Source organism: Stegostoma tigrinum, chromosome 26 (assembly GCF_030684315.1).
Source record: "Stegostoma tigrinum isolate sSteTig4 chromosome 26, sSteTig4.hap1, whole genome shotgun sequence".
In the NCBI taxonomy this organism is placed as follows: Eukaryota; Metazoa; Chordata; class Chondrichthyes; order Orectolobiformes; family Stegostomatidae; genus Stegostoma; species Stegostoma tigrinum.
Window position 1 is genome coordinate 30,107,557 of NC_081379.1, and position 25,321 is coordinate 30,132,877.

The 25,321-nt window shown below is 39.4% G+C and overlaps 1 protein-coding gene across 5 annotated transcripts in view; it reads right to left on the bottom strand.

Moving 5' to 3' along the window:
- Positions 1 to 12,637: 12,637 nt before the first annotated feature.
- The window catches only part of slc8b1 (solute carrier family 8 member B1), a 77,220-nt gene continuing 64,536 nt past the window's right edge, over positions 12,638 to 25,321 (bottom strand). For 3 of the 5 annotated variants that reach the window (XM_059655080.1, XM_059655083.1, XM_059655082.1), the window contains exons 8-16: positions 25,164 to 25,274; positions 23,933 to 23,989; positions 23,481 to 23,617; positions 22,581 to 22,722; positions 19,922 to 20,043; positions 17,223 to 17,376; positions 15,350 to 15,430; positions 15,187 to 15,251; positions 12,638 to 13,493 (exon numbers count right to left, since the gene is read on the bottom strand). In XM_059655080.1, coding sequence (XP_059511063.1) covers positions 13,305 to 13,493; positions 15,187 to 15,251; positions 15,350 to 15,430; positions 17,223 to 17,376; positions 19,922 to 20,043; positions 22,581 to 22,722; positions 23,481 to 23,617; positions 23,933 to 23,989; positions 25,164 to 25,274 — 1,058 coding nt within the window. In that variant the 3' untranslated portion in view covers positions 12,638 to 13,304. The remainder of the gene's footprint in view (positions 13,494 to 15,186; positions 15,252 to 15,349; positions 15,431 to 17,222; positions 17,377 to 19,921; positions 20,044 to 22,580; positions 22,723 to 23,480; positions 23,618 to 23,932; positions 23,990 to 25,163; positions 25,275 to 25,321) is intronic. The other 2 variants (XM_059655081.1, XM_059655084.1) reach the window with 2 other exon arrangements.

Genomic DNA, 25,321 nt, shown 5'->3' on the forward strand with positions numbered 1-25,321 from the left:
ACTTGAGGGTATTCCTTGATGGATTAACTAAATTAGGTTGGGTTGGGCATGGGTGGATCTCTCATGTCTTGACACATCGCTGTTCACTTTCGGTCTTGATGAGCTGGAGACACTCGTTGGTTTTACGTGATGTTCAAGTGTTTATATTCTAACAGGGGTTGTTGACTATTGATCTGATGTTTGAGCACTTGAGATTTTACTCGATTTAAAATGTTAGCAGAAAGCAATTTTAGTACCTCACCACATCAAAATATTTGAGTCTTTTTAACTTGGCTTGGAATATGGATTGGATCTAAGATCTTGCTGGTTGTCTGACTCAATTGTGCGAATACTTGCTGTTTGTCTTTGTATTTAAAGTACAGGTTGCATGCTAGAAACAATGGATAATCTCGGGGCTAAAAAACGAGGGAGGATTACCATCAACAGAGGAAAAAGTGCAAGAGAAACTGAGTGGTCTAAAGTGGAACACATTCTTGAACTGAAGGGACTGCAATCTGGAGTTCTAAAAATGAATAACCTGTCCTGGGGGTGGAGCGAACTGATCTTTCTTTGTTTATTTTGTGTAGTTTCTTTTTCTAACGGTGAATTCTGAGGAACCTTCCTAAACATACTTTGTGGAGTGCCACTTTGAGACTTCTGTCACTTAGCAGTGGTTGGAGTCAAGGCTGGCATGCAGGAAGATGCTTGCGGTTGTTGAAGGTCAGTTAGCTCCAGGGCATCTCTGCAGGAGTCCCTCAGCTGCTGCTTCAGTGACCATCCCTCCATCATACGCTCTGAAGTGGAGATGTTTGCAGATGTTTGTAAGATGTTCAGCACCAATCCCGATTCCTCAGATAGTGGAGCAGTCCATGTTCAAATGCAACAAGATTTGGACAATATCCAGGCTTGGGCCGACAAGTGACAAGAAACATTTGTGCCACATAATTGCCAGGCATTGATCATTACCACTAAGAGACGGTCAAGTTACCACCCCTTCACATTCAATGTTGTTGTCATCATCATTGAATCCCCCAGTATCAACCTCCTGGGGTTTTCCAATGACCAGAAGCTAAACTGCACTTGCCACGTAAACACGCTGATACAAGAGCAGGTCAGAGGCCTGTCTCATGAGTGAAATTTACAAAAGAAATGACATTGGCATTGGTGTTCTTTGTGCCATGTTGAGGTGAGTCATGAATCATGGCCTCTTTACAGTCTGTGTTAATGACTTTGACAAAGAGACTGAGAATAATTTGCCTGAGCTTGACGACCATATAAAGCTAGATGGGGTTGTAAGTTGTCAGCCCAGGAAGAGAATGTAATAAGATGTAGCTGAGTGAGTGGGCAACAAGGTGATGGACGATACATAATGTGAGGAATTATGAGGTTATTCTCTTGTTTGTAAGAATAGTAAAGTGGGATATTTCTTACATTGTGTGAAACTTGTAAGTGTTGATGTAGAAGACGACTTGGGGGGGGGGGTGCTCATAAAAGGACACACAGTTAACGTGCAGGCGCAGTAATCAATTAAGAAGTCAAATTTGCCTTTTTTTGTGCAAGGTGATTGGAAGTACAAGGAATAAGGAAGTCTTGCACTTGTTCCAGGTTTTGCTGAGACAAGATCTTGAATACCTGTGCAGTATTGGGCTCCATGTTTAAGGAAATATGTGCTTGTATTGGAGGTGGCATGTCAAAGGCACACACTGTTCATCCATGGAATGAAGAGGTTGTTCTGTGATTGAAACAATAGTAAATTTGGCCTTTGCTGGTAGGCGTTTGCAAGATGGAAAGTGAACTCATTGAAACAAAATTCCGAATGGGCCTTGACATGCTCGATAATGAGAATTTATTTCTGTTTGACGGGGAATTTAGACGAAGAAGCACAGCCTTCAGATAAGGGGTCAAACATATTGGACTAAGGAGATATTTCTTCCCTCATGTGGTTGTGAATCTTTGGATATCTGTGCTACAAAGGCCGATGGATGCCCCATGTTTGAGTACATTTACAGATGGGATGGAGAAATTTTGCAACTGAAGACATAAGGATCAGGCAGAAAGCTGGGGTTGAAGGCAGTTTTTGGGACATCTAATTCATGACAGTTTACGCTGATCACTGCACGGTGCAGCTTCTCCCAGGTGATGACAGGCAGAGAGACACCTGTTTGTTCACAGCTTGGATATGCTTGTGCAATCTCTATAAGTTCCAGGAAAAGGAGAATGTACCAATGTGAATTATAAAGAACAACCAGTGAAGGACTGTTGGCAGGCCAAATAGCACCAATAGATTTTCTAGCAGAAGGGACAGATGAAGACTGAGCAAGCAAATTTCAGTTGCAAGCTTCTCACTACACTTTCAGTAATTTGTTGGAGGATTTTTAAAATGAACAGGGTAGGTGGAGTGTGTGATGTTCTTCTTCTGTTGTTTGTAGCTTGAATAACTTGTGCAGAGGCTGGGAGTGCTGTACTTACTGGCATATGAAGTCGATAAGGCATGGAGTTGGTCTCAGTTTTCTGGGCATTGGTGAGGTGGGGAACCTGCATTATTGCCATTTCTCAATTTGTTCTTTTGTCAAAATAATCCGAGACAATGGTTGTAATTGGAAATGGTTAAATGATGCCTAATTACAGTATTTAGACTATGGAGGTGGAGCTTGACATTGTGTTGAATAACATGTTCTTTTGTGAGATTTTTGGAATTAATCAAACGATCTCATCTGAAAAAGAGCATTGTATACGTGGTACACTTCTCTGATCACATTCCATGATGTTTACATTTGTACAATCATCAACACTACATTTAGAAAGGATTCTGGTGTAACTCTCACCCTAGACAATAGCAAGCAGTGCTCCATTGAACTGAGAATCAGTATATAAAACAATGAGATTTGCTTGGACATTAGATGGCATTGTGACACGCCAGAGGTGCCCTGTTGAACATTGTTTAGGGATAAATGATGTTTTGATATTTTACACTGAAGAATCTTCATGTAGGCTTTATATTTGACTGATACTTTTGAGGTTAATAGCCAAATAAATCATTATTATAGAATGTTAACAGCAGAGATGGAAGCAGTAGTCATGCCAGTTCTCTGCAAGAGTGACTCCACTGGTCCTACTCCCTTGCCTTGTTTTTCTAGTGCTATGATTGTTTTATCCTCCCCTCCAGTGCTTATCCAGTTTTTGTTTTAGCAAAGTTGCTGCTGTATTATTCTCAATTTCACTCAGGCTATGCATTCTCACTGCACTTAGAAATGCTTTTCTTCATTTGGCAATGATTTTAAATTCTGAGTGCGCGAATAGGTGTGGGTTTAGTTTCTCTAGGTGGTTCCTGCTTTTGGACACCTCCTATCAAATCTCCTTTCAACCTTCCTTTCTCCGAAGACAGCAGCCTCAGCTTCTCCCAATTTATTCAAACGCAGGAACAAGGATCAAGAGTAGGCGATAGCAAAAGCTGCAGATGTCACAGTCAATACGGTGCGGAGCTGGAGGAGCACGGTAGGTCGGGCAGCATCATAGGGGCAGGAAACTCAATGGTTCAGGTTGGGACCCTTCAGTCGATCCTGATGAAGGGCTCTGACCTGAAGCATCGACTTTGCTGCTGCTTTGATGCTGCCCGACCTGCTGTATTCATCCAGCTCCGCACTGTGTTGAATTTATCAAGAGTCAGCCACATAGTCCTTTGAATCTGCTCTGCCGTTCAGTAAGGTCTGGCTGATCTGATTTTAACCTCAACTCTCCAACCAATGATATGCAGAAATGTAAAGTACTTTAGTGTCTTTTATGTGTGAAAGATCTGTCCAAATGCAAGTCTGTTTATTGAGCTAGGCCGTTATTCTGCTTGCTTCCCCAGTTAGGGCTGTCTGTGGTGATGCAGTAGATTTTGGTGACAGGCCTTCTGCCCATAGGGATCACTTAGCTGGAGGTCAGGGAGGTAAACGTTTGCAATGTCATAATTTATCCAAAATGAACTGCCCTGCCTAAAAATTTGATTCATTCAGTGAGTGACTTGTACAATTTGAGATACTTCTCATGGTTTTCCACCCCACCCCAGCTTTTGGTTCTCCTCCCACATTGTCCCCACCCAATTTCTTTTTCCAGCCTCTCTCCACCCCCTCCACCCCCCCCAAATGGCTGTCAACCATAACTTGCGTTTAATTTATTAAAAAGGTTCCTGGGAACTTGGCAGGAGGATTTAGTTTGCCCTAATTTGGCACAAAGTCAAAAGGCAGAAAGGTGACCACAAACTTGACCAAACAGTTAGGTTTCAAGGAGGACAGAGGTGGAGAGGTTGAGAGACCAAATTCAAGTTTAGATCCTCAGCAGCCAACGCCCTTGCACTGGTATCGTAAGCTATGCGATAGGTAAGAGTCCAGAAATAAGGATTACGGAAGTCACCAAGGGCTGGAGGTGGTTTCAAGAGATACAGAGAAGTGAGGCTGTATCAAAATGTGAAGAATGAGATTAGAATTTTAAATTGAAACCTTGATTCCTGGTCCAGCAATGTCAAAAACTGGGTAAGGAATTGATGGCTGAATGAATGAGAACATCAGCTGGAGTCCTGACTTTGACACCAGTTATTCTTTTGTTTTGCACATCCACTCCGTGAGGTATGATGCAGTACTGCAATGTTTGAAGTGTACAGATGTTTGTGGGTTCATATTTATGGTATTATAACCCTATGAGATACTGATATACAGGCTACTAGACTAGGTGGGATTGAGGTTCACACAGAAGAGGTATTAGAAATCCTTCAGAAGGTGAAGATAGATAAGTCCCCTGGGCCGGATGGGATTTATCCTCGGATCCTCTGGGAAGCCAGGGAGGAGATTGCCGAGCCTTTGGCATTGATCTTCAACTCGTCATTGTCTACAGGAATAGTGCCAGATGACTGGAGGATAGCAAATGTGGTTCCCCGGTTCAAGAAGGGGAGTAGAGACAACCCTGGTAATTATTAGACCAGTGAGCCTAACCTCAGTTGTTGGTAAAGTGTTGGAAAAGGTTATAAAGGATAGGATTTATAATCATCTAGAAGAGAATAAATTGATTAGGGATAGTCAGCACGGTTTTGTGAAGGGAAGGTCGTGCCTCACAAACCTTATTGAGTTCTTTGAGAAGCTGACCAAATAAGGTAGATGAGAGTAAGCCGGTTGATGTGGCGTATATGGATTTCAGCAAGGCATTCGATAAGGTTCCCCCACAATAGGCTATTGTACAAAATGCGGAGGAATGGAATTGTGGGAAATATCGCAGTTTGGATCGGAAATTGGCTTGCTGAAAGAAGACAGAGGGTGATAGTTGATGGGAAATGTTCATTGTGGAGACCAGTTATTAGTGGTGTACCGCAAGGGTCGGTGTTGGGTCCACTGCTGTTTGTCATTTTTATAAATGACCTGGATGAGGGCGTAGAAGGATGGGTTAGTAAATTTGCAGACGACACTAAGGTCGGTGGAGTTGTGGACAGTGACGAAGGATATTGTAGGTTGCAGAGAGACATAGATAACCTGCAGAGCTGGGCTGAGAGGTGGCAAATGGAGTTTAATGCAGACAAGTGTGAGATGATGCACTTTGGTAGGAGTAACCGGAAGGCAAAGTACAGGGCTAGTGGTAAGATTCTTAGCAGTGTAGATGAGCAGAGATATCTCCGGTGTCCATGTACACAGATCCTTGAAAGTTGTCACCCAGGTTGACAGGGCTGTTAAGGCGTACAGTGTTTTAGCTTTTATTCATAGAAGGATCGAGTTCTGGAACCAAGAGGTTATGGTGAAGCTGTACAAAACTGTGGTGCAGCTGCACTTGGAGTATTGCGTACAGTTCTGGTCACCACATTATAAGAAGGATGTGGAAGCTTTGGAAAGGGTGCAGAGGAGATTTACTGGGACTTTGCCTGGTATGGAGGGAAGGTCTTACGAGGAAAGGCTGAGGGACTTGAGGCTGTTTTCATTAGAGAGAAGGTGGTTGAGAGGTGACTTAATTGAAACATATAAAATAATCAGCGGGTTAGATAGGGTGGATAGGGAGAGCCTTTTTCCTAGGATGGTGACGGTGAGCACGAGGGGGCTTAGCTTTAAATTGAGGGGTGAAAGATATAGGACAGATGTCAGAGGTAGTTTCTTTACTCAGAGAGTAGTAAGGGAATGGAACGCTTTTCCAGCAACGGTAGTAGATTCGCCAACTTTAGGTACATTTAAGTCGTCATTGGACAAGCATATGGACGTACATGGGAATAGTGTAGGTTGGATGGGCTTGAGATCGGTATGACAGGTTGGCACAACATCGAGGGCCGAAGGGCCTGTACTGTGCTGTAATGTTCTATGTTCTAACTGGATAATCCACATAAATACCATGGCTATAAGAGCAGGTGAGAGGCTAGGAATCCTGCAGCAAGTAACTTGCCTCGTGATTCCCCAAAGCCTGCCCACCATCTACAAGGCACAAGTCAGGAGAGTGATGGAATGTTCTCCATTTGCCTGGATGAGTGTAGCTCCAACAACACTCAAGAAGCTTTACACAATCCAAGACAATCCACTTCCACTACATTCAGTCCTTCAACCACTGATGCACAGTAGCAGCCATCTACAGGATACTCTGCAGAAATTCACCAAAGCTCCTTAGGTAATATCTTCCAAACCCATGAGCACTACCATTGAGAAGACAAAGGACAGAGATATCGGAATACCAGAATCTGGAAGCTCCCCTTGAAGAAACTCACTTTCCGGCCTTAGAAATATATTGTCATTCCTTTAGTGTCACTGGATCAAAAGCCTTGATATCCCTTCTTAATGACATTGTGGTGCACCTACACCAAATGACAACTGTGGTTCAAGAAGGCAGCTCACCTTCTCAAGAGCAACTAAGATTTAATAATAACAGCCAATGACACCCATATGCTACAAATTAATTATATAAAGGCACTAGCAACTCAATAGCAGCACTTTGCTACAATGAGAGATATTGGGGGTGATGGTGCAAGTAAGGAGTTAAGAATAGTACTTTGGAATCGGAGAGAAGGAAGATAGCAGAACTGACATGTTGGCAGTGACAACAGAAAGAGATAAATCAAGAATATCATCATGAGAAAATAAAGTTAACGGACTCAAATGTTTTGAAGAATCTGGATAGAATTTGACCTGATAAAAACCAAGATATTGTAAAGTTTTACTTTTTAATTTTAAGGAAACATAAAAATGAACTATGAACATGCTGTTTTGAAAATTCAATGTTTTATGTAACAACTTACAGATAGACATTTAAAGAAATGCAGCAATGCAGAAAAGCTAGACTTGAAATTTCTTACAGATAATATTCCTTTAAACTTAGAAATAATGTCATAACATTTCTGATGGCAATAAATTCTCCAGGAAGAAAGGGGTTAACATACAATAATAAAGCAAAGTTGTTTCCAATAAGATGGAGTAATTTTTATTCAGTATTCCAAAGTACTGAAAAATACATAAAGTGGTATGAGATAGCAGACATGCTTTGTGTGAAAAATATACTGTACGTTGGGGTAACGGTCTCTAAGAATTAAGTCACTAGAGTATTATTTCTTGAAAGAAAACTTACTGTTCGCGTGACCAACTACCTGGGAGGTGAACAACTGAAAAGCAAAGAGTTCGCGAGATTTTTAATGCAGCGAACATTTTCTTTAGCAGAATTCAGCCACTATTCTTTTTGCCAGTTAATAACATTTAATATTATTAATAATTGAAAAACTTTTAACTGTGAGATTGGACTTAGACTCAGTGTACAGAAACAGACCTTTTGGTCCAACCAGTCCATACTGATTATAATCCCAAATTGAACTAGTCCAACCTGCCTACACTTGGCCCAATATCTCTCCAAATATTTCTTGTTTATGTACTTATCCAAATGTTGTAACTGCACCCACATCCATTACTTCCTCTGGAAGATCATTCCACACATGAAACATTGTAAAATATTGCCCTTCATGTCTTTTAAATCTTTCTCCTCTCACCTTAAAATTACATACCCTAATCTCAAAATCCTGCACCCCAGGGAAAAGACACCCTGCAGTAACCTGATCTACACCCCTCATGATTTTATAAATCTCTAAAAGGTCATCCCTCAACCTCTTACACTCCAGTGACGATGTCCCAGCCTGAACAATCTCTCCTTGTAATTCAAACCCTCCATTCTCAGCAACATCCTAGTAAATCTTTTCTGAACTCTCTCCAGCTTAATAATATCCTTCCAATAACAGGACAACCAGAACTGGACACAGTATTCCAGAACAGGCTTCACCAATGGCCTGTACAAACTCAACATAACATCCCAACTCCGTACTCAAAGGAATTGTTCTATACTTCTAGGATAGTATAACTGAGAACAGAGAGAAAAAGAGTTCTAGATGTAATACTCCAGAACTTAAAACGAGGAGAGATCATGCCTGAAGTGGCCCTTTGCATTTCCTCATCACACATGGAGAACATCTCACCACATCTCTTGCTCATGTATCACTAGCTGTTCTTCCATCCACTTTGTCTCACTGCAGGAAGAATTACCCACCCCCTAATGGATGTCGTTGCAGCACCCTGACCAACTTATCTATAATCCCTGATTACAGCTGATGGCAGCTCTGACCATAGCCAAACCCCTGGACTGAACTTGGACGAGCCCCTTGAATGATTGTAGCAGCACTATTGGACTTCTATAGTCTCCCTTCAACCAACAAGGTCTTTGGGTTTTACACATAGCTGTAGGCTTGAAGCACATGCAATAGGTTTACTTATGCTGACTTACATGGGCACAGATCGAGGACGGAGACCATGGAACACGTGGGAAAATAATGGCTTAAAGCATTTACTTACATCGTATGTAGGATAAGCATTTGACAAGCTGCAGCTTTTACACCGACCTAGTTTCTCAGGGAAAGACAGAATTGGAACTTATGTATAAATAAAACAACTTGTGGCATTAAGGAGATGCAACTACATGGAATACATTTTCCCATCTTTCTTACCAGTTCTCATTTTCACATCAGGGAAGGGAAGATTCTGCCCTAAATAATCATGTTCACTGTACTTTGAATATTTTTACTGTAACTGACTATTTGAAACAGTGGTTACCAATTTGTTCTTTATGCATTGTGGATTTTTTAGTTTAACCCAAGTGTTGCTTTCTTTTACTAAACACGTGGGGTGTAGAATTTCCAAAAGAAAAAACAAACAAACAGTCTCTACAAAGATGACTGACAAATGTGAACATAAATGGAGAAAAGTTGTCTTCCCTTTCCCTGAAAGGGAATGGTTTTCAACATATGCCATTTTAGCCCTTATGTGCTTCAAGTAAAGATCTGTCAAAGCATACTTACAATTCAAGTTATGAGTGACATTTGTTCTGGTATTACTGGTTTCCATTTTTGATCTTAATTCAAGACATTTTCTGAATGATCAGTTTTTAGTCCTTATTCTAAGTTGCAACACATGCAGATGTCAGCCAGTATTGTACATTTATGTTAATGGCAATATTAGGGGGAAACTGGACTGCTAACTCCATGTGTTTATGTGTAAATACATGATTGTAGATCACCCTGATCAGGTTTTCTTATGAAATTCTGTTTTTAGAACAGTTAAGGAGTAGGTACCGAACAAATCAGGAAGCATCTAGGCCAAATGCAACAACTGTTGGTACTTTCAAAAATGTTTAAAAAAAAGTTGGGTGTTAGAGTAAAGATGGTTTTTAAAATTGAAAAATCATAAAATTGTAGACTTTCAGCCACTTGGTTAAAAGTGTTTTTTGGGACTCGGTATCTACTCAGGACACAACATTATCATTCCATTGAACTTCATGGTTTGGATCCATGAAGAAATTTTTTCTACACCTACTGTTCGAGTTAGAAAGTTGTAGGTTTAGGTCTCACTCCAGGCACAGGTAATAAATTATGGTTGATGCTACGCAGTGTATTAGAAACCAAGGCAGGGTTCCAAATAACTTCAGATGGATGGGAAAAATTTTGCAAGTGAATTATTGAAAAAGCACGAGTGTGTCCTGGTGTTGTGACCATTTATTCTCCAAATTAACACCACAACTAATTCAATTTCTTTTCAAAAACGTTTGAGGGACACTGAGGTTATGCACAAATTGGTTAGGGATGTTTAATTCGTATATACCAAGCTTATGAAATGTACTTTAACTTCAGTTTTAATATTTTCAAAATGCAGTTAATTTCAGTTTCCACTAACAAGTGTAATCAAAAACAAGGCTGTTATCCTTTTCAGGAATAGGCCTAACTATGAATATGATCCTTTTCATGATTGAGCTTTAGGAAAACCCAAATTATAAAAAAAAGTGACCTGAAAACCATGCAAGTATCTGTCAAAACCAGTAATTCCCAACTTTCAAACCCTTAGCCTATAACTGGAACCTTCATAAACATCAACTAGGGTCCAGGATTGTCTAGCTGCACCAATAGCAGCTCTCGCAGAGCTAAGAAATTCATCCATTTTGTGAAAACTCTAGACTCAACAAGCAAAAGTGCAGATTAGCTTTTAAAGAAAAAAAAACATGGCTTGTTCATTTCATAATTTCACTGGCTATCCATGTCACTGTTGACAACAATTGACTCACCGAGTTAGAAATTTTCCAGATCCTTGCTGCAGCACCTTGAGATTTATAGCAAAAGTAATTGATCAACTTTTTTTTTGGAATAGGGATATATTTGGAATATAAATGTTGACAAAAGGAATGGAGTGGGGCACAGTAGGCTTGAAAATTTAAGAGGTGACAATGGCCTCTTGGTATTTTTTTTGGACTGTTAATCCAGAAACCCAAGTAATGTTCTGGGCACTGGTGCAAATCCTGCCACAATGGGTGGTAGATTGTGAATCTGATACAAATTTGGAATTACAAGTCTGCTAAATGACCATGAATTCATCAATTGTCAGAAAACTCCGGTTTTCTAAAGAAACTGCCATCCTTATATGGACTAGTCTACATGATTGCAGACCCTTAGCAATGTCATTGACTCAACTGCTCTCTGCGCAATTAGGGATTGGCAATGAATGCAAGCCTAGCCACTGACATCCTCATCCTGTGAATGAATGAATAAAAATATACTACAGGAGATGGAAAATTTGAGAAGCAGACTTTGTGGTGGAACATGGCCTTTGCTAGATCAAGAAAATATTACAGGTGATTCCTTTGGAACCCAAACCTGAAGTTCAAAAACCCATCGTATCATTTTGCTAAATTTGGTTCCCAAGTCAACTGTCAATTTAGGGGACCACAAGAATTGAAGTACAGCTTTTAAAAAAAAAGTACCTTGACAAATAATTCAGTGGACCAGAGGGCCTAGCAACACAAAAGGCACACTTATTTTAAGTGTGTGATTCCACCAAATCAATTACAAAAGCAGTGGAATTCAGGTAGGAATGTCTAGAAAACAAAGATTCGTCATCACTCTTGAACATGTTACGTGGCTAGGTGTAAAAGCAGAAAACTGGCTGAAGTTTGGTAATCAGATTTACACTTTTCCTGACTGTTGGATAAGAGTCTTACCTCTAATTATTTTTGACTTGATTGTAGTCCATCCAGTTTGCATGCAGAAAGTGATTTGTTTGGGTTCTTGTGACACTGTGGTAGTGTCCCTGCCTCTCAGCATGGAGATCCAGGTTCAAGACCCATCTGCTCCAGAGATGTGTGACATCTTTGAACAAGTTCATGAACTGTATAGGATGATGTTTGTGAAGTGACAGGGAGGTTAATGAAATTCCCTGCAGAATAGATTTACTAAATAAAGACTAAATTTGTGCTAATTAACTGCATGCTTTCAAACAATTTTATTAAGTTTAATCCACCATTTAGGATCCAGGACCACGGATTACCTGCCTCTGCCAAGAGCTCTCTTGACAGGTGGACCGCGTGTGTCCGTGCGTGCGTAAAAGAGGGAGAAAAATGGAAAATGACAATGCAGAGGTACTGTCCCTACCTGTGGGTCAGGAGGCACAAGTTCAAGTCCCACCTGTTCTAGAGGTGGGTAACAATATCTCCAAACAGGTCACTTATGAAAAAATTGCATTGTAGGTATTTTCTATGCGAATTCTTTCCATGTTGAGGGGTACCAAATGAATAAGCCATACAGCCAGCCCTTTGGCCCACCAGGATCAATGCTGACTAAAACACTACAATACACTAATCTCATTTACTTGCACTTGGCCCATAGCCTACTATGACCTGGCATTTGATTTAAGTTAATTTTTTCAAAAAAAATGTTGCAAGTGGATTAGAGGTTTTGTAATGTTTATTTTTGGCTGTATGTTTGCTTATAGATAGCCAAGGATTCCAATTTCAGACAGGGGTTTGGGTACAGGAAAGACAACTTTCAAATGGAACAGAAGGGGAAACTTGAATTGCACATTACGGTTAAAATCTGCATTTTGCACCGTCCTCTGGAAAATTCAGTTAAAAAAATAGAAAATTTAAAAGGCAACATTAACCACCAATAGTGCCAGACTCCAGGGCAAAAAACAGGGATACCAAATTAAGTTCGCTGTGGTTTAAATTTGAAGAACAAAAAAGTTGACATTGGCCCCAAATTAAGACTTTAGGATATATCTTAAGTTACAGGTAAAAAGAAGTGAACATGGACCAAGCAATGTGTAAAAGTTAAAGTTTATTTCACAAATAAAATATTTGCTGTACAAAGTGTATCACTGAACACAAAATACACTTTTCTAGAGTCACAAATGGCTTGTAAATGCTATTTAAAACACTAGGACAAAAGAATATCCTGTCATTACTATAAGGTGTATATGTACAGACTGTCAGATGAGGTAACTTAAGAGAGAGATCAGTTGTATACAACAGTGCAAAAAGTGTGTCTGTTTATCCATACAACATAATACTAAACTTTAAGTTACTACTCAAGCTTAAAAATCAGTGTGTCATGATAGAAGGGAAAGGAGGAAAAGAAAAACAAGAACGAATCCCAACTGTGACGCTTGTGGCTGAAGCTATGGCATGTGCACGCAGTGGAAGGAAGGAAAGACAGGAGTTTTGAACTCCTGAAGAAGTTTGTTACAGCAAAACATTTCACATTCTGCACCTTCTAGTCATTAGCTTTGAAGGGAACCATAAGCAGCAGGAGACTTGGAGATTGATAATATTTTCCATTCATTCCCATTTTCCAAAGTGGGCATTAGGAAACATGAAAAAAATTTAAAAGAGATTTTAATAAGCAATACATTGGTGTGTACAATATAACAAAGTTGGCTTCCAGCTCCTGACAAACCATGTTTAAACAAAAATACATTTATAGATGGTGTAAGTGACAATTAATTTTCAGTGCATACCAAGGATGCTATATTTTAAAGATGTATAATGCCAGCTTCAGTTAATAGTGCTACTACGATAAATATGAAGTAGAAAGAGACCAGAATACCACCATATGCTTTTCCAAGTTTAAACCGTTGAACTGGGATTGATATAAACGACATGGCAAGACTCAAGCCTAATGATCCGACTAGAACCCAATCCAGGAGGCCATCACACTTGATCTAAAGAGAAAGTTAGTAAATTTGAATTAATGAATAACAAAGTACAGTTAAAGTGAAGCCACAGTATTGGTTTGAAAGAAATTTGATCATAACAAATTTTAGAACTACTTCTTAGCTTTAGATGTACCAAATCACATGTAATGAGATCAATTATAGCAACTAAGAGCAGCCAGATGAAAGTTTGAACAGGAATGCAAGCTTAGAGTTCAAGAGTGGAATGAATGATAAGTGAATCAAAAAAGGTCATGTTTTGCAAGAGAGCTCCACCAGATGTTTGAGCTGCACATGAGTCATAACACTTGCCTCTGAAATGCTGTATGAAAGTAATTTCTTCCAGCAGTGAGCTGTTGTGCACAAGGGCAATTTAAACCACAAAACAATATTAGTTTGACTAGCTCAGACTTGAATATGGTTTTTGGTATCTGTTGAACTGCTTAAAAAAAAACCATCATGTGGTCCTACAAATTTATATATAAACTAGTTTCTGAAGTATAATGATCAGCATGTGACCCAAAATGCCTGTTCTGCAACTTCAATTGTGAAAAATGAATCAGATGGTGTGCATTTATATATTTTGAAACAGTTAAATACATACCAATTCAACATAATTGAGACATGAATAAGCAATATACACCCAGGAAGGCTATGGGTTGTTAAATATATTGCATCACCTTTCCTGGACCACTGGTCTTCAGTCACAACCCTCCATGCCTCTGGTTTCTCTTCCTCCCTCCTTAGCAACCCTCCCATAACCATTTTGATCTTTTGTCCACGAAATCAGGGTGCTTGTGGAATGAGAAACTACTGCTACATTATTCAGGAGACAGAGTTGGTAATTTACCATTGGCCTCTGCTGTCAATCATGAGGAAAAATTGCAAGACCAGCCTTTCAGGTACAGATAACACTAAGATCTACAATCTACTGTCAAACTGCTTGTCCAAAGTCCAGCCCTAATACTTAAACTAGAAGAAAAGTTGTGTCCCCACCAAACTACATTTTCTGGTCATCACCAACTTCACCCCATAATTATCTTAAATCTCATATGTTCTACCAAACAAAATCTATAACTTAATGACCTGAGTAAGGAGAAACTTTTGTTTTTAAAATGATCAGTGCTGTACTGGAATGTCTCAAAACAAAAGTATTACAGTGAACCAACACCGTTCACTTGTTCTGAAATCCTTTTGTTACTTCTAGATTTGATTAACTGCTGTCCATCCATCCCTTTTTCACTTCTATTCAAAAACAAAAAAGTCTCTTCCAAACTAAATCTGTTTCACTTGTCACCACTGTTCAAATGGACCTAGCGAGTGCCAAATTCCCAGTTAAATGTTCATCCTCAGTCCGGAATCACTCCGTTGCTTCAGCATTGCAAAGTTTGGAAAATTTCAGGCACCTCATTCCTTCCACTGGATCCTCTTTTGGGAGAGGACTTCCAAAAGAAATTATGCATAGTGAAACATTAGAGGCAAATTTTCACTTCAACAAATTTTAAATAACAAATTTCAACTAATCCAGTTTTTACAAATTGGATTTTAACCAAAACACTACACAGTTTGCCATATGACACATCACTTCAGACTATATGCTTTGTATTTATTTATTTTAAAGAAAGGTAGGCAATATTGAGCTTGATTTATAAACTACTTTATTTTTCAGAGAGTGTAAGTGAAAGACAGAATTGGCACATACCTCAAGGACGTAATTATTGTACGGCATTTGAATTAAGGAACTTAGGCCAATGCCAAACAGCATATCTATAATAAAAGTTAAGGAAGGAGACAATTTGCAGTCGCTGTTAGAATTTGTCTTGGAATACAGGCAGGAACTTTAAGAGCAAAATGCAAAAGGATACTAAATATTATTCCACCAAAACACGCAGCAATAGCCATACGTTGGTACCCCTGTCGGGCTAGTGTGATGTCAGAGAATAAATCTGAAAATTCAGAAGTTTTCAAAAAAAAAAATCAGGTTTTTCTTTTAGCAAAACCAAGTCAAATACAGCAGGATTATATAGAAATCCATAGGCTAGAAGTTCAACAGTTAAGCATGATGCACCCAAATAGCTACTCCATCACAAGAACAGATATTTTTGTCTACCTTAAACAAATCTGAAATGATTTTATAGGCCTACTTTTGTATAGCTAAAGAAATTAAAGTCATTATCTATGAAAGTTTCCATTCAGTGTCAAGGTTTTAAGTTTGCTTTAAATGGCTGTGTCTATATTTCTATACTCGGGCCCCCCAACAATAAAAAGCAATATATTATGTCAGTGATAACAAAAATCTCAGCACACTCTGAATACAGGTAACACCCAAAGGAAACGAATGCTGCCACATTTCCAATAAGGACAGTCCATTGATCTCTAGTTCAACTAAATAGGCAAAGTTTTAAAAAAATTGTCCATTTAAGACAGTCCCTGAATCTCTTCCTCCAGAAGAAAAAAAAAGTGGGGTAAGTGGAGTCTGAATGATTAAAAACACACTACGGAATTGTTGGATTTTTCTTTAAAAGAAAGCAAACAATAAAGGTGAAATGTTAATTGGGTAGAAATGTAGAATCAAACAGCTATGATGTTATTGCAAAATGAAAACAACTGAGAGACTAAGTGGCTTACTCCCAATTCATGTTTCTCTCCATCCAGCAGAAATCACACATTTCTACACATTAGCTTTTCACAATGCCAGTGCTCAAGTGAATTCTGAACTTAGCCATGAGGCAAAAAAGGTACAAGAATATAGCTTTTGTTGATAAAATATTCAGAGGATTAGAAAACACAAGGTAGCAATTAGTTTTCCAATTGCACCGTATACCAGAAGCATATTTAATTTATTCTTCAGTTAGTTTCGTGTTTTTAAAAAAATACAAATATGTCAGACATGGTCTTGGGATTACCTCAGGCTTTCTTTCAACAGAACAGCACTACCATGTTACTGCATGCAAGCATGTAGCACAGATTATGTGCTCAAATCCAACCCAGGTGAAAAAAGGTGCACTATTAAAAAGACAGGCTAAATTCTTTATCTAGTCCTCCGTGGAATCATTTGAAGTGATGTTTGTCCCATAAAATAGGAAGATTTATCCTTTAACTGACAATGAGAAACAAAAGCACTGTTAGCTCATTTTTGTGCAGATTGGGTGCTGTGCATGGACAGAAAAGGTTATTTTCGGATGGCTGTGACCGACATTCCCTCCGAGCTACATAGCAGCTCCAAGGAAGAAGCCACTGCCGTGCATGGATCTCTGCACACCAGAAGAGAAAAGTTAGAGGGAACACTGGCCATAACAAGGTTAGATATTAGACATCACTGATTAGTTAAAAATCAGCAAAAATTCAGGAGTAGTACATCTGAACCCAAGACTGGAGTTCTATTTAACTCTGGTACAAACTTAGTTCTGCCATTTGCTCTTCCCAATGGGTTGTTAGTCCAATTACTTTTTATATTAGCACTGCATCCCTTCAGCATATTGAGAAGAACTAGTTTATATACATCACAAACATGAGATGAGATACTACAACACTGAAGAAAACTACTTATTCCAATACCTGCAGTAGCACCTGCTCCAACTAACCCACTGACACATTTTAGTTTGTCAAAATAAATTAATTCCTTAGAGTGCAAAAAAAACTTTACTGCAACCAGTAAGCCAGTCAATGATTTTGACAGTATGCTCAGCTGACTTTCAAAACAATGATCCTACTACAAACAAAAAGGAAATACTGTACCTCCAACACTGTTTCCCCAGGCTAGTAGTGTTAGTCCCAAAACCGTATTACTCAGGTTAAAAATTATTCCAAAGGCCCGCAAGAGGTTCACAACCTCTGTGGCTACAGTGTTAATCAGTATGGTACTGAAGAGAAACCCAACAAAAGAAAATACCTGAAGAGAAAGCAAATAACACGCATTTAGACGACATATTTCAAATCAATGAAATTTAATACCTGTGTGACTACCCAAGTTGTAACTTAAGAGTCTAGGTATGTTACCAGGTTAGTTCCACAAGATTGAAAATAAAAGCCAAGGAAGTCAAATTGTGAAACAAACTAGGAAAGATCCAGCTAAAACAAAGCTAAAACAACTGCACCTCCCAGTCGCAAGCCATTTCCACTCCCCCTCCCATTCCTTAGACGACATGTCCATCATGGGCCTCCTGCAGTGCCACAAATGATGCCACCCGAAGGTTGCAGGAACAGCAACTCATTCCGCTTGGGAACCCTGAAGCCCAATGGTATCAATGTGGACTTCACCAGCTTCAAAATCTTCCCTCCCCCCACTGCATCGCACAACCAGCCCAGCTCTTCCCCTCCACCTACTGCATTAAAACCAGTCCAACTTGTCTCTGCCTCCCTAACCTGTTCTGCCTCTCACCCATCCCTTCCTCCCACCCCAAGCCGCACCTCCATCTCCTACCTACTAACCTCATCCCACCTCCTTGACCTGTCTGTCTTCCCTGGACGGACCTATTCCCTCCCTACCTATACTCTCCTCTCCACCTTCGGTCCGCCTCCCCCTCTCTCCCTATTTATTCCAGAACCCTCACCCCATCCCCCTCTCTGATGAAGGGTCTAGGCCTGAAATGTCAGCTTTTGTGCTCCTGAGATGCTGCTGGGCCTGCTGTGTTCATCCAGCCTCACATTTTATTATCTTGGATTTTCCAGCATCTGCAGTTCCCATTATCACTAAAACAAAAAGCCTTGCTTTTGTTTCCATTGAAGCCAAGAAATGGAAACTGCTAAAATGCAGATGTTGTTTAATAGTATTGCAATATTCTAGTAAAAGAAAGACTGCTCAGAAGCCGACCAAGAGTAAATATAATATGGATTGGTACTTCCATAACTACTGAAGTGACTTAAAAACCTTTTGTCTGGTCTACTCACAATTATGCTAGAATGGAGTTTGCTAATTTGAACTACAGACGCAATGCTGGTAATAGAATTATGCATTGCTAGCTATTAAAATCAGACACCCAGTTATTGTGGTCACGTACAGGTATTGCAACTTCTTAAAAACCCAAGGTTGGCAGTCAGTCAGTCAGTCTTCATCTCCAACAAGCAAGCTCAATATTAAACAGGTGTTTGGAAAATGTGGTTAACAGGCGCAGATTGCTGGAGAAATTCAGGTCTGCCAGCATTTGTGGAGAGAATGTTGTGAAGGGTCAGTGGACTCAACTCTCTCCACAAATGCAGAGTTTCTCCAGCAATTTCAGTTAAAATTGTTATTTGACTAATCTTAAAATAGAGCTAATATAGTCTCAATGGAAACTGCCAAGAAAATAAAAAAAAGAGCACAGAATAAATCATCTGCAGACTTTGAGCCAAGAACCCACCTTTGGTCAGAGCATGAAAATGTGAATAAAAGGAACCCTCTCCAGTACAATCACATCCTTAATGTTATACAGGGAAGGAGTTCTTCTGGCTAAAAAAGTTTCCAACTAACATGTAGTGCAACTCCCTGGACTTCTGTTCCAAGCAATTATTAGAAGTCCAACTATCCATTTTACTAACTTATTCTGCCACCTTCAGAGATGTGGACATACAATCTCCTGCAACATCTTGAGAACCATGCCATTAAAATTTTCTCATTCATCCTTTCAAGTTTGAAATCTATACAGTGTGTGGGGATTCAACCGCCACAATTTCCCCATTCCACCAGCTTAACTACACAGCCTATCACTAGGTTCTTCGTTGTTGACTAACTGTTCAAAATCATTTCATTTGTAGGAGTTGTGACCTCAGGTCCAACGTATTACGTCCATCAGAAACAATAGTTCTAGCTCTGAATTGAGAAAATGTGCTACTTTCTCTAGCAAGGAGACAGCCAACTATTTACCGCAAATCTTTATTCTTTTAGGCAATTTGTAACCATGCTGCTCCTATCCCATTAGCTTCAAGTTTGCAAACAAGATGTCCAAGTTACAGATTATTCCGTAAAAATAAAGTGTGCTCAAATTTAATAATTCTGACCTTTTATGGTCCAGACTCATAAGTGATATATAATTTTCTCTTACCTGGGTTCTGACAGTTTCCTGTGGCGAAGCAGTGTAACCCCAGGCAATGACAACAATTTTTCCCAGTTAAATGCTGTATTGTGAAAGACTTAGATAGTCAAATTGCAAGGACTCAGACCATCTGAAACAAAAGTGGTTGTTGAAACTCAGGTCTGGTAGCATCTGAGAGGAGAAAGCAGAGTTAACGTGAAATTTTGTCACAGAACTTTAACATTGCAGAAAGCAGAGTCAGACAGGTGCAGTCAGACTTGCTGAGTTTCACCAACAATTTCTGTTTTTGTTTCAGATGGCCAGCATCTACAGTTCTGTTTTAAACCTAAGGATTTAAATCCAAGATACTGTCCACCTATCAAGGTAAGCAACACATCTCCATGTTTTAAAAAAGTTAGAAAAACCAAAAATCACTTGACGGCTTACACAGTGATATTTTGGTGGTTCCTCATTCTTTGTGGTGAAGAAAATCAGCGTGGCTATAATTAAGGAAATCAGCAAAACGAGGGCCCAGACAGGAAATTGATCATTGATGCGCAGTAAGCCATCTGTGAACAATAAATACTTCAGTTAAGTCACAAGACTAAACATTTTAAATGCATTAAAGACAATGGGTACTACTGTGCATGCACCAATTCAAAAACAGATTAAGTTTAGAACAGCCTGAGAAGTCTCCAGGGATATAAAATTATATCCCCACATTTGCTGGGGGGGGGGGGGGGGGGGGGGGGGGTCAAGAAATGGCCAACTTTTCTGTCAGGAGGTCCATTTAGGTGATGGCTTTGATGGAAAAGATCGAAGAGGCATATTACAGAAATAAAAAGGGAACAAAGTCAGATGACAGAATACTTTTTTTAAAAAAAACAAAAAGTAACAGGGGCACTTAGCGCCATGGCAGCTTTAGGCATGAATGCCAGTGGAGGAGTGAGACGGAACTAAACAGAATACAGATTGAAGGTTAATGGGGCTGAGGATGTCAGTAGTGGCATTGACCCAGAAGGAAAATTTGAGCAAAGCACACGTGCAACAGAAATTGGGCTTCCACAAAATGAAAGCAGGGCATCTGGTTCAGTGATCACACCCATTGAATAGAACTGTACATTACTTCATACATCAAAGTTTAATAATGCACCTTTCACACTTGGGCCAATTTTCTCAAATGATCCAATATAGGGGCCCCAACACTTTTAAAAACTATATCTTCTTGCTTGGAAACTAAGCCTTCAGTAATGTGCTCATCAAAAAACAAATTTTGACTTAGACCAGCCCAAGAGAGACTGAGCATGTTGGCCACTCCTTTCTGATCAAGTGATTTCATTTTCCACTGACATGAGGGAATTTTTCTTCAAAACAAGTGTATAAATAGGTTTTTAATTTTAACCAAATCTGCCCAACAGTAAAAATAAACTTTAGTCCCTTCTTTAGCTACAGCATTTTTTTTCCCAGGATTCCTCTTCCAAATAATGCAATCTTTGGTTTTTAAACAAAACACTAACCAATCCTACTTTAAAAAAGTTCAAAACATACAAGAAAAAAAAGTATGTAAAAAATGTAATGCACTCTCTACCAATGGTTTTGGAAACAATTCAGTTTTAACCAATTCCGGTCTGTTGGAACAGACCATCTTTTCACTACATCCCTCCAAGGCAAAAATAACACACTTACCACTTACAGTTAGATTTGAAAATCACAGGGCATCTTGAATTACTTTATCTGTGATTAGAAATCTATAGCACAAACTGACAGAACTGCAATGTACCACAAAATGTTGTTTGAAAAGACTGTCCAAGTACACTGACTAGACTCAAGTGATAATTCTAAATATGTAGTTTGATGCACTACTGTAAGACAGACGCGGAATGATCCTTGCATAGCCAAAAAACAAAAGCTTTGCTGGCAAGGAACAACAGTTTAATGATGGGCACATCTGCTTTAAGCTGATTGGTCTCATACATCAAAAAAAGGATTGCCTTTACCTTAAGCAAATAAAAATCTAGGGAAGCTAAACAGAGAAGCCAGCTGGATATCAGTTTTCATTTTCCCAACTCTCAAGATACAAGATTTGTTCATAACACAGTTCAGCCCTCAGTCTGATTAAAATTAGGCAAAAGCCATGGAAGTTCATTTGAAGTTGTCCATTGGACATTATTCCTGGCTTGTCACCTGAAGAGTTTTTTTTTAAATTGCACCTTCAAGAAACTGTCCTGTCTCTATTCCAAGAGAAAGTCTACAGATAGCAAAATCCCAAGTCATCAGTTGATCAACAGAGGTTTAGATAATAAAAATAAGGCGACTCATAACTAAGGATAATAGATTGGCCCATCATTGTGGGCCAAAGGGCCTGTACTGTGCTGTATTGATCTATGTTCTAAACTTAGGGGGAAATTCTACATGGCCAGTGGGTGTAATTAAACAAGAAATGGGGCAAGTGAAAGCTAGGGCACATTGGAGTTTCTTACCTTTCCTGACATTGGCAGGCTTTAAAAATTTTCCCTCAAGCTGATGAAAAAAATGCATAACACATTTAAGAAAATAATACATTTGTGCAGTTTGGAATCTTTGTCAAGAGGAATCCAATTGTATTTTAAAACTAGGGTCTAGGTGAAAAGCTGTTGTCTTTCCTTTTCGAACGAAAGGAAAAGGAATCACCTGCAGTTCTCCCTGCCTATGCTGAATGAAGCAAGTCAGTAGGTAGAAAAGCCCCACCAGAGCAAGTACAGAAGCTTTCCATTATGGAGCCAGGAACAAGTGTTTGCCCTGCAAAGTCCCAGCTCTCCTGGTCTTGGAGACTGTCTCACAAACAGCACAACTGCTTTGGTGCTAGCGCAGGTCAGTGGCCTCTGTGATTAAACCTATTGTCATATCAGCCAGATGCTACCTTCCACTTGTTTCTTGGATGTGCAATTGATCTACAATGTGTGGATTAAAACAGCCCAATTGCAGTTAGATCAGGTAAGCTGAAAATAAATGCCCTTCTAAAGAGGCAAATCCCCTCCATAACTTGCAATGCAGACATTTCAGTTTGATCAAAAGGATGGCCTTATTCAAAACAACTGAATTTAAGAAAATAAGATGAAATTCTTACAATAGCCAGATTTAAATGCAAAGATGCAGACAACCGAGCCAGTAACAACTTGTAGACAGTTCAAAGGGCGTTTCCAGTTATGGTCCTCCTGGTCTGAATCCACCACAGGTATGCAGATTAGAAGGAAAAACTCAATTGGCAGCTTTAAAAATGCAAAAAGAAGAGAAAGGTGTTTTCAATAAACCATCAGTATGTGTTGATTGATGTTGAGTGGATTTTTGCATTCTGTAGCCAGGCAGATTGCCAAATTTAAAACAAAAAAGGATTAACCACACCACCAATTTTAAAGAAAAAGCAGACCAAAAAAGAAGGCGGGGGGGGGGAAAGAATAATCTACAGACGAAATGTCAAAACAAGCCACTAATGGAAAACAGAATGTCTCAAAATCAGTTCTGGAAGATTAATCATTTGTGCACATGAATGAGTGCTTGTGGGAGTGGAAAGAAGTGAAAACAACCATGCAGTATCTAATGCAGCACATGAATATTCCAATGATCTTCCAAAGCAATTTTGTCCTCCAGGTTAAAAGCTGTAATTTATTGTACGTGACAACACGAGTATTAAGTGCTTAGAAGTGCCACGCTAAACATAGTCAGTATTGGCCAAAAAAAATGCACCAGAAATTAGGATCTCACACGCCAGTGACAACTGTCAGCAACCTTAATTTGAACTTGTTTTGCCTTGATAGATATCTGTGTAATTGGTAACTAAGGCAAAGTAGTGAACATTTACAGGATTAAAAACTCCAAAAGACACAATTTTACCTGCATCTAAAGAGTTGTGAACAACTTCCCTTCCAGTTATTTTTCCTTTAGCAAGTTCCACAAAAAAAAAATCAAACCTACCACTTCCTTCTACAGTGATTTTTTTAAAAAGGAAACACCTAGAAGTCAGAATCACCATCAAACATTTAAAGATTTTCCAGGGCAAGCGTTTCCTCCTCCATTTCTGAAAGTCAATGGGGTTGATAGAGTCCAACAAAATGGATTTTGTAGATTTGGATTCTTCTGTTCCAATCAAAGGCTGATACTCGCTTGCTTAAAAAGAAAAAGTTTTACACTTCAGGATGGATAGAATTAGGAACTGAGGCACACATTTTAAACTCCTAAAACAGCTTCAGTGTGAAATACCACAAGTTTCATTATAACTATTGTAGTTTTAATAAATGAAAAACTACCCTTGCTATGCAAAAGGTTACAGGTTTGAGGTAGCAAACTGGTAGGGAGAATCCTCAAACTCATGGTAAATTGTAGTTGCCAACTTGAAAGCAATTCACCTACACAAGATGGAGAGTTTGGAAGTACTCATACACATGATAATTACATTATCCAGCTTATAATAAAAATGGTTACCATCTTCATGGGAAGGTGTCCTAATACAGGGTGGATTTGTATCCTCTGCATCACACACTAAAAGAGGAGAACATGTTAATAGTGATTAAACAGACTTGCAAAAGGTCAAGCTCTCTTCATCCCATCTCATTGGGGTGTTGGTATGGCCTTACAATACTTTGAACTCAAAAGGGCGATTGGAAAAGCCGAAAATTTACTTTTTAAAACTGCATGGCATAAAGTTACAAAAGCAAAAAATAAGTACCAGCAGTTGAGTCAATAGCAGGTGTTCCATGTGCGTGAACTGTACCATCACAGGAACAGGAGCAGGCTATTCAGCCCTTCAAACCAGCCCCACCATTCAGTGAGATCATGGATGATTTGTGGCCCATATCCCTTAATACCATTGCCTAACAAAATTTTAAATCCAAGATCGTCAAGTTTAGCAACTGATTGTGCATCTAATGCCATGTGGCGGAGGGTTCCAAACATCTACCACCTGATGTAGAAGTGCTTCCTAACAACTCTCCTGATGATAACAAGGTGTGGAGCTGGAGGAACACAGCAGGCCAGGCAGCATCAGAGGAGCAAGAAAGCTGACGTTTTGGGTCTGGACCCTTCTTCAGACCTGAAAGATCAGTTTTCCTGCACCTCTGCTGCCTGGCCTGCTGTGTTCCTCCAGCTCCACACCTTGTTATCTCAGACTCCAGCATTGGCAGTTCCTACTATCCGAGTGAGTTATAGCTCTCCTGATGAGTCTGGCCTAAATTCTTACTATGCCACCTAGTTCTAGAATCATCAACTAATAGAAATTGTATTAAAAGTCACCCAGTATTTTCCTGTTACTACTTTGACAATTTTATCATAATCACTCCTTAACCTTTAAATGCTAGAGAAAGCAGGCCACAATTTGTTTAATCTCACCTCACCTTAACCCCTGAAGCACAGGTATCATTCTTGCAAACTTACACTGTACTCCTTCCTGAGGTGTGGCGCCTAAATCTGTTCAGTGGTGTCTAATTAGGTTTTTTTAAATAAAAATAACATAACCACGCTATAAATGCAGAGAGAGGGTGAACATGGAATTCCTCAGAACAGGGAATACTGAATACTCGAAATTTGAAGTGGGAAGGAAAATGTTCATTTTAATGTTGCTACGTAAAATTTTGAGCAGAGACATTGGACCATCAATTGCAGTAATTCAAACCCTTGAACAATGTTATCAGTTAGTTAATCTATTCAGTGTACTTACTTTCAGACTGACAGCTATAGAGGGAAGCAGGTTCTTGGTTTTTGTGCTTTTGGTAAATTAGGCTGCTTATGATCACCGTTAATACATATACAACATACAGAGCGATGTAACCTAGAGAAAAATATCAGAAATTAAATTTCATGACACAGTCCAGCAAG